Source organism: Chinchilla lanigera, unplaced genomic scaffold (genome assembly GCF_000276665.1).
Source record: "Chinchilla lanigera isolate Chin_1 unplaced genomic scaffold, ChiLan1.0 scaffold00099, whole genome shotgun sequence".
NCBI classification, from domain to species: Eukaryota; Metazoa; Chordata; class Mammalia; order Rodentia; family Chinchillidae; genus Chinchilla; species Chinchilla lanigera.
Genome location: NW_004955500.1, coordinates 3,687,030 through 3,699,913, shown reverse-complemented (window position 1 = coordinate 3,699,913; position 12,884 = coordinate 3,687,030). Strand labels below are relative to the sequence as shown.

Sequence of the window (12,884 nt, the reverse complement as noted above, 5' to 3'; positions counted from 1 at the left end):
AAAAAAAAAAAAAAAAAAAAAAAAAAAATCCGAGTGGATGTTAAGTGTTCTTACAACAAAAATTATAACTGTGTGAGATAATGCATTTGATCATTGGTAAGTTTAATCATCACCCAATGTATATAAACTTCTAAACACATACAGTAGTGTGTGTGTGTGTGTGTGTGTGTGTGTGTGTGTGTGTTGCTGGAGAATGAACTCAAGGTCTCTCATATGCTAGGCTGTGCACAATGTTAATTTAAAAATAAGATAAATTTAACAAAATAAAGTCCAATTTTAGGAACAACCCAGTTGCCCTTCAGCAGGTGAATGATGAAAACAAATTATGATACATCTGTACTATAAAGGACCAGTCAGCAATAGAGAATAACAAATTGACCCAGAGATGTAGCTCAGTGGTAGGGCACTTGTTTATCACGTGCTACGACCTGAGTTCAATCCCCAGTACACTGTCCTCTAAGAAGAACAAACCATTGATGATATCTAGATGAATCCATGGAGATTTATCTTGAGGGAGGGGCAATCCCAAAAGATTATATATTGTTTGATTCCATCCATATTACAGGCTTAAAAAGTTAAATAGCATAAGTGGGGAATATGTTAGTGATTAGCAAGAACTCAGGAATGGATGGGAAAAGGGTAAAAAGATAAGTACTTGTGGGACAGTACTGTCTATATCTTGATTGTGTCAGCATTCTGGGAATGACACTGTGCTATGCTTTTTCAAGATGTTCGCGGTGGGTTGAACTGGGTAACTGAAATGGAATTGTCTCTTACAATTTCATGTAAATATACAGTTATCTCAAAAATCTGAAATAAAAGAGTAAAATAATCCCCCCAAAACAAAACAATTAACTAGACAATAAAAAGTATAAAATGAGGTTTCATATATTATGTAACTGTTTTTCTTCACTAACCTAAATAGTACAAATATGTAATATTGAACCATGACTTTTTTTTATAAATTAAGTCATATTTTACATGAATTAAGGCGTTTCAGTACATAAGAAATTACTCAGCAAATTTTCTTGAAATGTCAGTAGTTTCCCTAGACTATCGTCTTACTTCTCTCATTGCTAAGACAAAATACCCAACACCCAAAGTTAAAAGGAGGAAAGGTTTATTTAGCTCACAGTTTGTAGCGGTTCAGTCTATAAACAGCTGGCTCCGCAGGGTGGTGTGGCAGAGGGCAACAGTTCATGGCAGCAGAAGAAGCAAAAGCAACGAGGAAGAGAGACAAGCTTCTTTGTGTCCCTTATATCGTATCCAGTCTACCAGGATTACGGTGGTCCCAGTCCAATCAGTGGACTGATCCAGCAGTTACCCACCCTGAATCCCAGCTCCCTTAATCCCAGCATTGCATTATGAATCAATCACACGCTCTAGATTCAGCCATCTCTGAAAAACTCTATGACTGCATGAAGCTTTCAGAGGACCATCTAGGCACAAGCCTGAACAATTGTATGATGATATTTTCAAGGTTTAATAATTGTTGTCACATTCCAATACCACAAACACCAATATTTACTTGATATTGTTTCTATAATTCCTTTCACTTTTAAAATTTAAATGTAATTTTATAACTGTACTATACCATTTGTCATAAATAGAAATAATCCAGAAAATAAATATATAGCCACTACAATAAAATATTTTCTCACTCTCACCTACGTATCATACCTCCAGTGATATATTACATTTTTGGCAACACTATGCTACATGATCGTAATTCAGGTCTTCATAAATTTAGTTTACTTTAAAAAGTAAAGCAATTTAAATAGATTATAAACACAGCGAGGACAGAAATTCCTCCAGTCTTGTGCATCCTTACTTCTGCAGTACATACAGACACATAGCAGGTATTCAGTGCACTTGGAGTGCTGCATGAATGCAGGAAGCATATATTTTTGTACTCATCTTCCCAGATACTGCCTAGTAATAATAGTTAAATAACAAAACAATGCTTAGACTCTATATGAAAATACATCATGGTAGACCTATGTTGGTACCTCCCGTCTTCCAAACACTAAAGTAATACAATTCATACAGCGTTTCTGGTAAGCGTCAGAGAGTGTGTCTGTCGTCGAGGAAAGGCGGTATGTAACGTAGCTGGTGGGCGGCAGGCAAGGCAGTGTGGAAGGAGGCCTGGTGCTTGGCGGAGGAGTAACAGAAGAGAAAATAAGTTAAGTGACAACTGGAATCCATGTTGCTTTCATGAGGACGGAGGTAACCTTGCAGTTACTTTAAGGGATAAAGGAAGACTAAACTAAAGGCTAAATATAGTGAGAAAGTTGCTGCCGTGTAGAAATCTCTGTTTTATTAATAGCTCCTTTAAAAGACTCAATTTTTCTAAACTGAAAGACTCCAAGTGTCCCTTCATGGCCTTCTTCTAACCAACCTCTCTTCCAGAGCTTTCAGTTCAGACCCACTTCCCTTTGTCCGAGCGCTGGGAAGTGGTACACTTGTCTGCATCATTGAGGGTGGGAGAAAAGACCAGGTGAACCTGAAACGGGCACAGCATTTTGGCCCCGTTCATGACTGGAGGCTTATCAGGTAGGAAGGGCCCCGAAGAACAGGCAGACTCTTGCATAACACCCGTGAGGCCTTAGGAACTGGACATGGAGTGGAGTGCCTGCGGGTCAGCAAGCCAACGGTTAGCCGATCCAGCCCCTAACAGTTATTTTGTCAGTGGGAATTACTGGCTGCGGCAGCTGATTTTTAGGAAGAGGAGCCACAGCGGCAAGCACATCGATAATTCAGAAATAATGTGGAAATGTTACAGTGACATAAAATATTTTTTCCTAGTACTTAGTAGGGATAGTAATCTAAGAGAATATTTTGCATGCTTTACTGCTAAAGGAACTCTATCAAGATGTAAACAAGTAATCACTTATTTCCCTAATTTTCCTTTCACTTATCTATTCACGTATTCAATCATTGTCCTCTTTCAAATTGAACATCAGGAAAGAGGAAATTTAAAAAGAAAATAAAAGTTGTATATGCTTCCATGAATTCATAGGTAGGTGAGGCTGATATAAAAAAGAACAGATTCTGCCAATTAAGATAGACTAAGGGGCTCTCACAAGCAGCTGACCTGATCTTCGACCTGAGAAACAATGTCACGCTTGACCCCTGCAGCACGTATAGGAAGCACATGAGGAAAAGCTACCCACTCGGCAGGTGGAGCCTTCAGACATAGTGCGGGGCTCTCAGGATGGGAGTGGGTACGTGTGGAAATATCTGGCAACCACAAGGGTGCAGGCAGTACCTTCGATTATTTAACAAGGTCTCCATTTAGTCAAAAGACCTAGAAAACCATTAATTGGTTCATAGACCCTCTGAAAATTGCTCGTCATGGTGATGGGTAAAGGTACATATGAACCACACACTTCATCTTAAAGTCCTTGCCTAGAAGTAATATTTATCTCCCTCAAATGGCTTAAGGAACTCACACACCCACATCTAAACTAAAGGGACTGGAATACCATGACCTCGAGCATGTCCTGAAGAAGGAGAAGCAGTATTCTTTGCGACAGTCACTGATGGTTTCCAGTTGTTACAGTTGAGTGGCTTTTGTAGCAGAAGCCTTCCAGACGTTTCTGCTGTTGCTAGAACGACTGCATTATTTCTGCAAGCTTTTAATAATCAGGTGACTTTAGTGATTTATATTGTTTCAGTTTCAAAGATTTGCTGGCATTAAACACTCTAGCAGCCTTGCAGGACAATAATCTGGTTTCTTTGAAAGAAACAATTGTATAAAATTCCATTTTTTTTTTTTTTGTCAACAGACATCGATGAGTGCTCCGATGGCTTTATTCAGTGTGACAGCCGTGCTAACTGTGTCAACCTGCCGGGGTGGTACCACTGTGAGTGCAGAGATGGCTATCATGACAATGGGCTGTTCTCACCAGGAGGAGAATCCTGTGAAGGTCAGTACGAAGAGATGACCTAGAGCTCAACAATGCCTCTTAATGTGAACAACGTACAGTAAGATGTCAATAGTAGATGTTAGTTAATACTTAAGTCTTTGATATGTTCATGATTGTTTACAAAAAAGTGATTGGAAACATTACTATCACACTTTTGTTTGCTAATTATAATAGTCTATTTTAGATAGAATTTGTGACACTAAACCAGTTTTTTGTGGAGACTTTCAACTGTTAAAAGCAACCTGTGTTATCATATGACCTCTTGAATTTTTAATTTTTTTATTTTAAAGTGAGAAAAAAATAAAGAAAATAACAATAAAACAGAGTTTCAAAACAGATTAGTAGGAGAGTTGTAATAATTAGCACATTGCATATTGTTATCTTCATAGTAGTTATTCAGAATACAAGATACAGGCATAATATCTTTTTTTTGTTGTTTTTTTTTTGGTTTTGTTTTTTCTCCGGTACCAGGAACCGAACTCATGACCTTGTGCTTGCCAGGCAGGCGCTTTTGCCGCTGAGCTAAATCCCCAGCCCCTCAGGCATAATATCTTGTCCAAACAATATTAGCACAAGCCTTTCTTTTCAGTGAGCTAAGAGAAACTAGCTGTATACCTATTTTAGCTATCTTGTGTATAAATACATTTTTTTTCTTTTTCCCTTTTTCCTGTCCTCTTTTCCCTATTATAGTTTATCTTTTCTTTTCAACAGTTTCTTCCCAATTCACAGTGTCTATTGTACATTTTGGATCTTATTTACTCATTCAGTTTCTCATATTAGTGAAACAATACAATCTTTACACATATGGGTTTGATTTATTTCACTTATGAGTATGGTTTTGAGTTACATCCATTTAGTGAAACAATACAATCTTTACACATATGGGTTTGATTTATTTCACTTATGAGTATGGTTTTGAGTTTATCCATTTTTATGGCTGAGTAATACTCCATGATATTAAAAAAGTCACATTGTTTTTATCCATTCCTAAGTTGATGGGCATTTGGGTAGTTTCCAAAATTTAGCTATTACAAATTGTGCTGTTATAAACATGGTTGCACATATATTGCTGTTGTATGATGTTTTTAATTCTTCTGGGAAAATACCCAGAAGAGGAATAGCTGGGTGGAATGGAACCTCTAATCCTAGTTTTTTAGGAATCTCCACACTGATTTCCACAGTGGTTGCACTAGTCTATACTCCCACCAACAGTGGAGATGGGTTCTTTTTTCCCCATAGCACTGCCAGCATTTGATATTGGTTGATTTTTTTATGATAGCCATTCTTTCTAGGGTGAGATGAAACCTCAGTGTTGTTTTAATTTGTGTCTCTCGAATGACCAATGATGTTGAACTTTTTTTCATTTATTTGTTTGCCATTTGTATGTTTTCATGTGAGAAGTGTGTATTCATCTCAGATGCCTATTTTTGGATTGGGTCTTTGAATTTTGGAGGTCTAATTTTTTTCAATTCTTTGTGTGTTCTAGATAAAAGTCTTTTGTCTGAGGGACAACTGGCTATAGCTCTTTCCCCCTCTGTGGGAGTTAGGGGACATCACAATCCCAGGCTAAAATTACACTACAAAGCTACTGTGATAAAATCAGCATGGTGCTATCAAAAAACAGACCTGAGGATCATTGGAACAGATTAGAAGATGCAGACACAACTAAAAACACACTCAGCCACATTATCTTTGACAAATGGGCCAAACATGTTCACTGGAAGAACAACAGCCTGTTTAATAAATGGTACTGGCGGGGCCTGGGGATTTAGCTCAGTGGCACAGTGCCTGCCTGGCAAGCACAATGTTGTGAGTTCAATTCTCAGTACTGGAAAAAAACTAAAAAAAATAAATACATAAATAAATAAATAAATGGTGCTGGAAAAATTGGCTTTCCACATGACAAAGACTACAACTAGACCCATGTCTATCACCATGCACTAAAATCAAAATGGATCAAAGATCTAAATATGAAAACATAAATACTAATTTATTGGAAGAGAAAATAGATAGAAATTTCAAAGACATAGGTATAGGCAGAGACTTCATGAACAAAACCCAGACCACAAGGGAAATATTACAAAGAATCAATGAATAGCATCTCACCTTATTAAAAAGCTTTTGCACAACAGAAGAAATCACCAGCAGAGTATCATGCGAACTTTTGAAAATGGATGCATGCAAAAATCTGACCAAAGATAGGTAGAAAAAATAGATGTGGAAAGCAGGATAGAGGGAAAATCAGAATAAAGAAAACATGAGAATGATGTAGCCAAGGAGACTCTGTAGAGTACAAGCCACGCTTTGCTCGGCTGGTAGTGTAAGAAGTGTTTAGTGAATGCTGAATGTTGGATACACAGGATATGGTCCCTGCTTCCTAGAAATTTTAAATGTAATAGGAGTAGAAAATTCAGCCACATTGTATTCAGTTATTTATGGTTAATTTCTAATTATTTTTAATGAATGGACAGACAGCTTTGCTCTTGTGTACTTTCAACTAAGGGGCATAAGTTTTAGAAGCCAGTGAACAGCTGCCAGGAAAAGTATTATCAGTGAAGGACTTTGCCATCTGAGTTCTTGGTACAGCAATGGGAGACAAAACTCAAGAACTCATTTTTTTCTTTGTTTGTATTTATACCTTTATGAAGCAGTAATGGCCTTGGAGAAAGGGTGGACACATCGAAAATCCGAATTAAAGATGCCTGAGACGCATATGTTACAGTATCTCTTATCTTGGGGCTTCAAAGCGTTTTCTTCATCAAAAAAAAAAAAAGAAGAAAGTGAAACAGACTTGGGTAATAGGTACGAAGGCTTCTTTCCAGAAGCTTTCCCAGCAGCAGTAGGAGCTGTGGGTTCATCAGGATTTTCACAGAGAAACAGGAATGGTATCCTACCAGGGGCTAAAACCTGGCATGTGCTAACAGACACTTCACCGTGGTCCTGGGGCTTTATCTCGCACTTGAATGCTGCAGAGTGGGTGTTTCTAGCCCTGTATAGAATGCCAAGAACCACGGATTGCAGCTTGGAGACAGGTCAAACAGTGTGATTTGCTTTTCCCTGATAAGCTACTTTGCATGTATTCTGTGGTGCTGTATCGACACTTTAAAAATTGTACACAGAAAGAATGACTGTAAGCTGCCTATGAACCCTGCAAAGCACGTAGAAGTATGTAGGTGCCATGCAGACACGTCCCATTCTATCCTCTCCTTCCCCGATCCCTTCCCACTCACCATCCAGGGAGGACCGATGTTAATTTTTTCTATGCATTTGAGTGTGAATAGGAAAAAAAAACACGTGGACCGCCTTACTTTAAATTTATTTCTGCATTTGCTATCTTTTCAACATATGACCACCAATCTCAAATGAGATGTATTAGTTATCTATTGATCTATAAGAAATTACTCCCATAAATGAGCAGCTGAAAACAAAACAAAATAGTACCTCACCTATTTTCTGGATCAGAAGTCTTTACATAGCTTGGAAGAGCGATACGTCTTCAAGTCTCTCATGAGATTGCAGGCAAAATGTTGGCCTTCAGCCGATATTTTGGTCCATTGTAGTCAAAATGGTGGCACATGCATGTAATCCCAACACTTGAGAGGCCAAGGCAGGAGGATCGCTGTGAGTTTGAGGCTAGCCTGGGGCTCATAATGAGTTCAAGGCCAGCTTGAGCTACATGGTGAGACCTTGCCTCAAAAAACAAAACAAACCAAGCAAACAAACAGACAAAAACTGGCCAGGACTGAGGTCTTATTCTGAAGGCTTGTCTGCGCTGGAACTAGGAGACTGTATTTCCCAGGTGACGCGTGTGTGTTGATAGCACTCAGTTCTTTAACATACGGGTCACTCCACAGTGCTGTTCAAGATGCGGAAGTATGTCTTGCTCCCTAGAGTAAGCAATACAAGAGAGAGCTTCGGACGGAAGGCACAACCTTTTAATAATCTAATACCAGAAGCGGTGACATTACACTTCATGAACTAATATCCGATGTAGCGCCCCTTCTTGTCACGGTGTGTGACGGGGCTGCATACATGATGAAAGGTACTCGGAGAAGAGAGTCAGTTCAGTAACTGAGAGGCCCCGAGAGACTGTTCCACGGTTTCAGGAAAACAACAAACTAAGACTTCTGGGGCTATTCCTGCATAACTGAAGGACATGAGAACAGTGATGGGAAGAAAAGCATTGGCCACACTTGTAAAGGTCAGGGGACAGGAAAGGAGTGGGATGGTTTGTTGTGTGATGCATGCCAGCCTCGTTTAAGGGGCACAGGACACTACGGCCAGAGCAAACATCTCTGAGTAGAACTTACTGATTCTGCTGACAATTGTCCCACAGATCTGCCCTGAACTGTAGGAGCCCGGGAGCTATGGCTCTGAGGTCCCTTCCTTTCTACATTTATTTCAAGCACTGGCCCAGCCAGAGTCCCCCCACACCTCTCCCATATTGCACTAGTTTTAAGCAAGTCAGCAGGAACAGCCCATATTCACGGAAGGGCATCGCATGACGTGCGAGTCCTAAGCGGCGAGAACCACAGGGCCATCTCAGAAGCTGCCCGTGACCAGGGCCAGCCGCAGTCCCCAGAATTCTAACTTATTTCCTTAATTACTCCCCCCCGCAACTCTGATGCGACCACCTCACCCCTCCTCCCATCTCCCCAAACTTTGGGCGCTACTTCCTTCCTCCTCATTCTCCAGCAGTTGCTTAGTTACCTGAGAAGACAGAAGCAGTCGAAAGAGAATGACTTCGCTTTTCCATGATCCATAGTAGCTTGCTGCCATCTATGTTCGCATCTGCTGCAGCCCTCCCTGCTGATTCAGCACGTGAAATGGCTGCTCTCCTGTCCGACACCAAAGCCCGCTGTACCTTGAATCTCACCCTCTCTGGCCTTCACAGCAATATTCCTGCCTTCTCTGTTATGGTGTTATATATTCTTTTCCTAGCACATTATTTCCCCCCCATACAATCTAGAGTAGCAGTATTCTTTAAAAATCAAATCAGAAACAAAGAATAACTTCCCTTGACATCACTTAACTCTCCAAATATCCTTTATCTGGTTTCTTTAGCACAGAAATCTTTAAAGAAATTTTCTCTACTTGTTATCTCTTCCTTTTTTGCATCCACTGAGGCTTTATCCCCACTGCTTCTGCTGATGCTATGCTTTAAAGATTGCTAGAAATTTCCATTTGATACATTTACTGATCAATTACTGTCTCATTTTTTGACCACTGAGGCATTTGCTCCAACTGATCATTCTTTTCTCTCAGAAACAACTTTCTTCCCTTGGGTTTGGAGATACTATTCTCTCTGGGCTCTCTCTCAACCTATGTACCTTTCTTAAACAAACCAAACACCTTTGGCTTTCTTGGCATTTCTTAAATATACCAGACTAATTCCTCTGCATATGCTGTTCCTTTTGCATAAAGCAGCCTTTTCCAAGATCTTGCATGGTTCTTCTTTCATTGAGTTTAGGTTTCTTCTTAAATCATGTTAGTCACTGTCTCCTTGCTTAGACACAATGCCCAACACCCACAACTTCAAGGAAGTGAGGCTTACTGTGGCTCACGGTTCAGTCCATGGTTGGCTGGCTGCAAGGCAAGAAGGGCATGATGGAAGGGTCCAAGAAGAGCAAACTGCTCACTTTATGGTGACCAGGGAACAGAAGGCAAAGGGCAGTGCTGGGAAGGCAGATACACCTTTCTAGGTCGTGCCCCTCAGCAACCGACCTCCGAGCAAGCCTGCCCTCTCCTGCAGCAAGTCAGCTATAGCACCCTCAGATCCAGTCAGCTTCCTAAGGACCTGCCTCCGAGGGCGTTAGAGTTCTGGGAGTCATTCTTAGTCAGAATCATAACAAATGGCTTTGCCTGAACTCCCGACTTGAAGTCGTCTGCCGTGACTAACACTCTGTTCACTCATCCTGCTTCACTTTTCTTCATAGAAATCATTAGTTCTCCTGAAATTATAATATAGATTGATTTGTTTGCTTGTCAGCTACTATGTCTCCATGCGAAGAAAAGTGTCTGACATATAGCCGATGATGAATTTATTTGTCAAATGGAAAATTGATAATCTTTTAATTAGAATTCGAATGGATATGAAATGCAGTGAATATACAGAGAATATATTTAAAATACAGTGGTACCTCAGTTAGCAAATTTAACGTGTTTTAAGATTTGGGGGACAATGGCTACATTTGTGCTTGTATGACCAATGTGGTCCTGGTCGTGTGTGTCACCCGATGCAGAACTTCCAAATGGAAGCAAACTTTGGCCAGATGCTTTGTTTGCAAACGGAAGTGTTTGTGAACCAAAGTGTTACTATCCTTGTAGCTCTATAGTAGTGTTCAGGATAAAATGTAATTAGTGCACTCGTGAATGTTCAATCTTCAAAATCTTAAGGGCAATTAAGCTAAACATTAAAATAACACATGGTAAGTATAAATGTGAAATAGCAACTTTAATGAATTCTGTGATACCTGAAAAAGATTTTCAAGGAAATTCCCAGAACACAGAATTTTTTAGTTTTAAAAAGCCTGCTATTCCAGCACACAATTGTACTATCATCTACCAATAGAATTTATAAAGATTATTTTAAAAATCTACTCTCTCAGAAGATAAAATGCTTTGAGAGAGTCTTTCCAAAGAACCCATCTATATCATTTTTAAAAAAGTCACTAAAAGACTAAACAACTATCCATTTACTGCAATTTCAGTGACTTGGAGAATTGTAATATTAGTATTTAGAAGGATACAATTTTAAGAGTATGATTATATCTAGGAAGGTGCCATTTTTCTGTTGCTTTAAAAAAAAAGCATTACAAAGTAGACAAAGCAACAGCAGTGAATTTACAATTACTCTAAAGTATAAGAGTGATTCTTGAAAACATGAATAACCACTCTTTCACTACTTTTGAGGCTACAGTTGTATGATCTAGCATGTAAATGTTTATAAGCTGCCTTTGTACAAATTGTGCATTATTTTGCTCCATTTATCCTAGGGGTTAGTACAGTCCCTAGGTAGCAGGCCAGGATGCCTCTTTTCTGGTTTATATCATCATTTCTACTGTGCCTAAAATTTGACTCTCTCTAGAATATAACCCAGTATTTCTTTTACACATAAATGCATTTTGTCTTCATGTCCATATTTTCCTTTCTTTCTTTAATTTCTGGATAATCTTCAAGCTTGGTGAAGCTGTTTATTTTTTTTTTTAACTTGTGAAGACCACAAAAAATGATACTTACATGATATTGTCTTTTAACTGTCTTTTCAAGCCAAATACTGAAAATTTTTGATCTACACCAACAAAAGGACACAAGTGAAGCACACTGAAATTGAATTCAATGAGTAATCACTGAATATACGTCCAAGTACACTGAGGCGCTTTACCAGCTCTCTGCTACATACAAATATGAAGTAGAAATTGTCACTTCTCTCAGCTTGTAGAAGAGATAAACTATGTTGTCCTATGAGATATAAAGTAGTGAGTCTCTTCAAAAATGAGAAGACCACAGAACAAGGTGGAAAATGATTGCAGAAATTATTTGATTTTGAGAAAAAATATAAATGTGGTACTCTGAGGAAACAAAGATAGTAGTTACTGCTACTTTGACATCCAGGAAGATTTCTCAGAGTACCTAGCATTTGTATTTGAACTTTTGCTGAGTACAGTGGTATTACTGGCAATGAAGGTACAAGCAAAGGAATTAGCTTTAACTGCCTTAGGTGTGGCTTGAACTGTACTTTGACAAGAGGAATGATGAAAGTATAGCCACACCAAGTCTGTGTTTTAGCCAGGTCCTGTTTTTGAATTCCAACCTGTGCCCTTCACCTCCACTTAGGAGCCCCGAGGAAAGTACATTCAGTGCATCTGACTGAACGTACCTGTGTTCATCCCTTCCCTCTCTTCCACTCCCTAGTAAGTTCTTGCTCTTCTTTCTGTGTGCTGTATAGCATCACCCAGAATTTTCCAAGGTAGAAATATAACATTTTTTGATCCTTACGCCTCCCTAATATTCAAAGCCCACAAGGTGCTAATCATGTTGATTCTACCTTCTTGTCTCTGTGCATTCCCAACAGCTCCCGCCCAGTGTAGCACTGCACTTAAGAACACAAACTCAGGATCCTGGCTGCTTGTGTCCTGTATGGACCCTACACCTTACTGCGACCTTGGGAATGTTATGCAACCTTCCTGTATCTCAGTTTTCTAACTGATGAAAGCATGAATTCTTGTACCTTCAAGGGTTGCCGTGAGGGTCAAATGAGCCGCTCTGTGTGAAGTGCTCAGAATGTGGTACACATCGACTACTACATGACTCTCTCACTGTAGGAGAAACACCCTATTCACCCATCTCTTGGCTTCCAGTTGTAGAGCACTAGATCTCTTTTGTAAAAGAAAACCAAAGGAATAATTTTATGCAAATCTGATTGTGAATTCCTTGCACTTCCCTCCAGTGATGCTTCATCACCTTTCGGATAAAGTTCAAATATGTCAACCCTTTCCAGGGTCTGGCGCACCTCCAGCTGTATGGCTACCTGCTCTGTCCTCTCACAGGACACTTCAGTTGTGCCAGCATTTCTATGCCCCCAGCCCATCTTTTTCTATTAATTAATTTTATTGGTACATTTTAGATACAGATAATGATCACATTCATCATAGGGAATTTGTACCTGCACATCTTGAGTGTTCCTTTTTTCCCATTTCCCTCCCCTCCCTAGCACCCCACTTGCCCTCCTTATTTACAAAAGTGTTGTTAACATTTTTCTTTTTTAATCTTTTTTTCTTTTCACTTCCTTCCTTTCCCTCTCCCTAGATCCCTTTCTGATGTGAATATTTTTTCCTACTTCCCAGTATCTATGATACCTTTTAGTCCTTATTTAACCTTTTGGTTTGTCATACCAGAGAAACAATGTGGTATTTACACATGTGTGTCCGATTTATTTCACTTAAAAGTATGGTC

At 39.4% G+C, this 12,884-nt stretch overlaps 1 protein-coding gene across 1 annotated transcript in view; it reads left to right on the top strand.

Annotated features, from left to right (window-relative positions):
• Nell2 (neural EGFL like 2) overlaps positions 1–12,884 on the top strand; it is a gene marked incomplete at its 5' end in the record, with an annotated part of 379,873 nt that overhangs the window by 349,852 nt on the left and 17,137 nt on the right. The window contains 1 exon segment of the mRNA XM_005406591.2: positions 3,789–3,929. Within this exon segment, the coding sequence (XP_005406648.1) occupies positions 3,789–3,929 (141 nt within the window).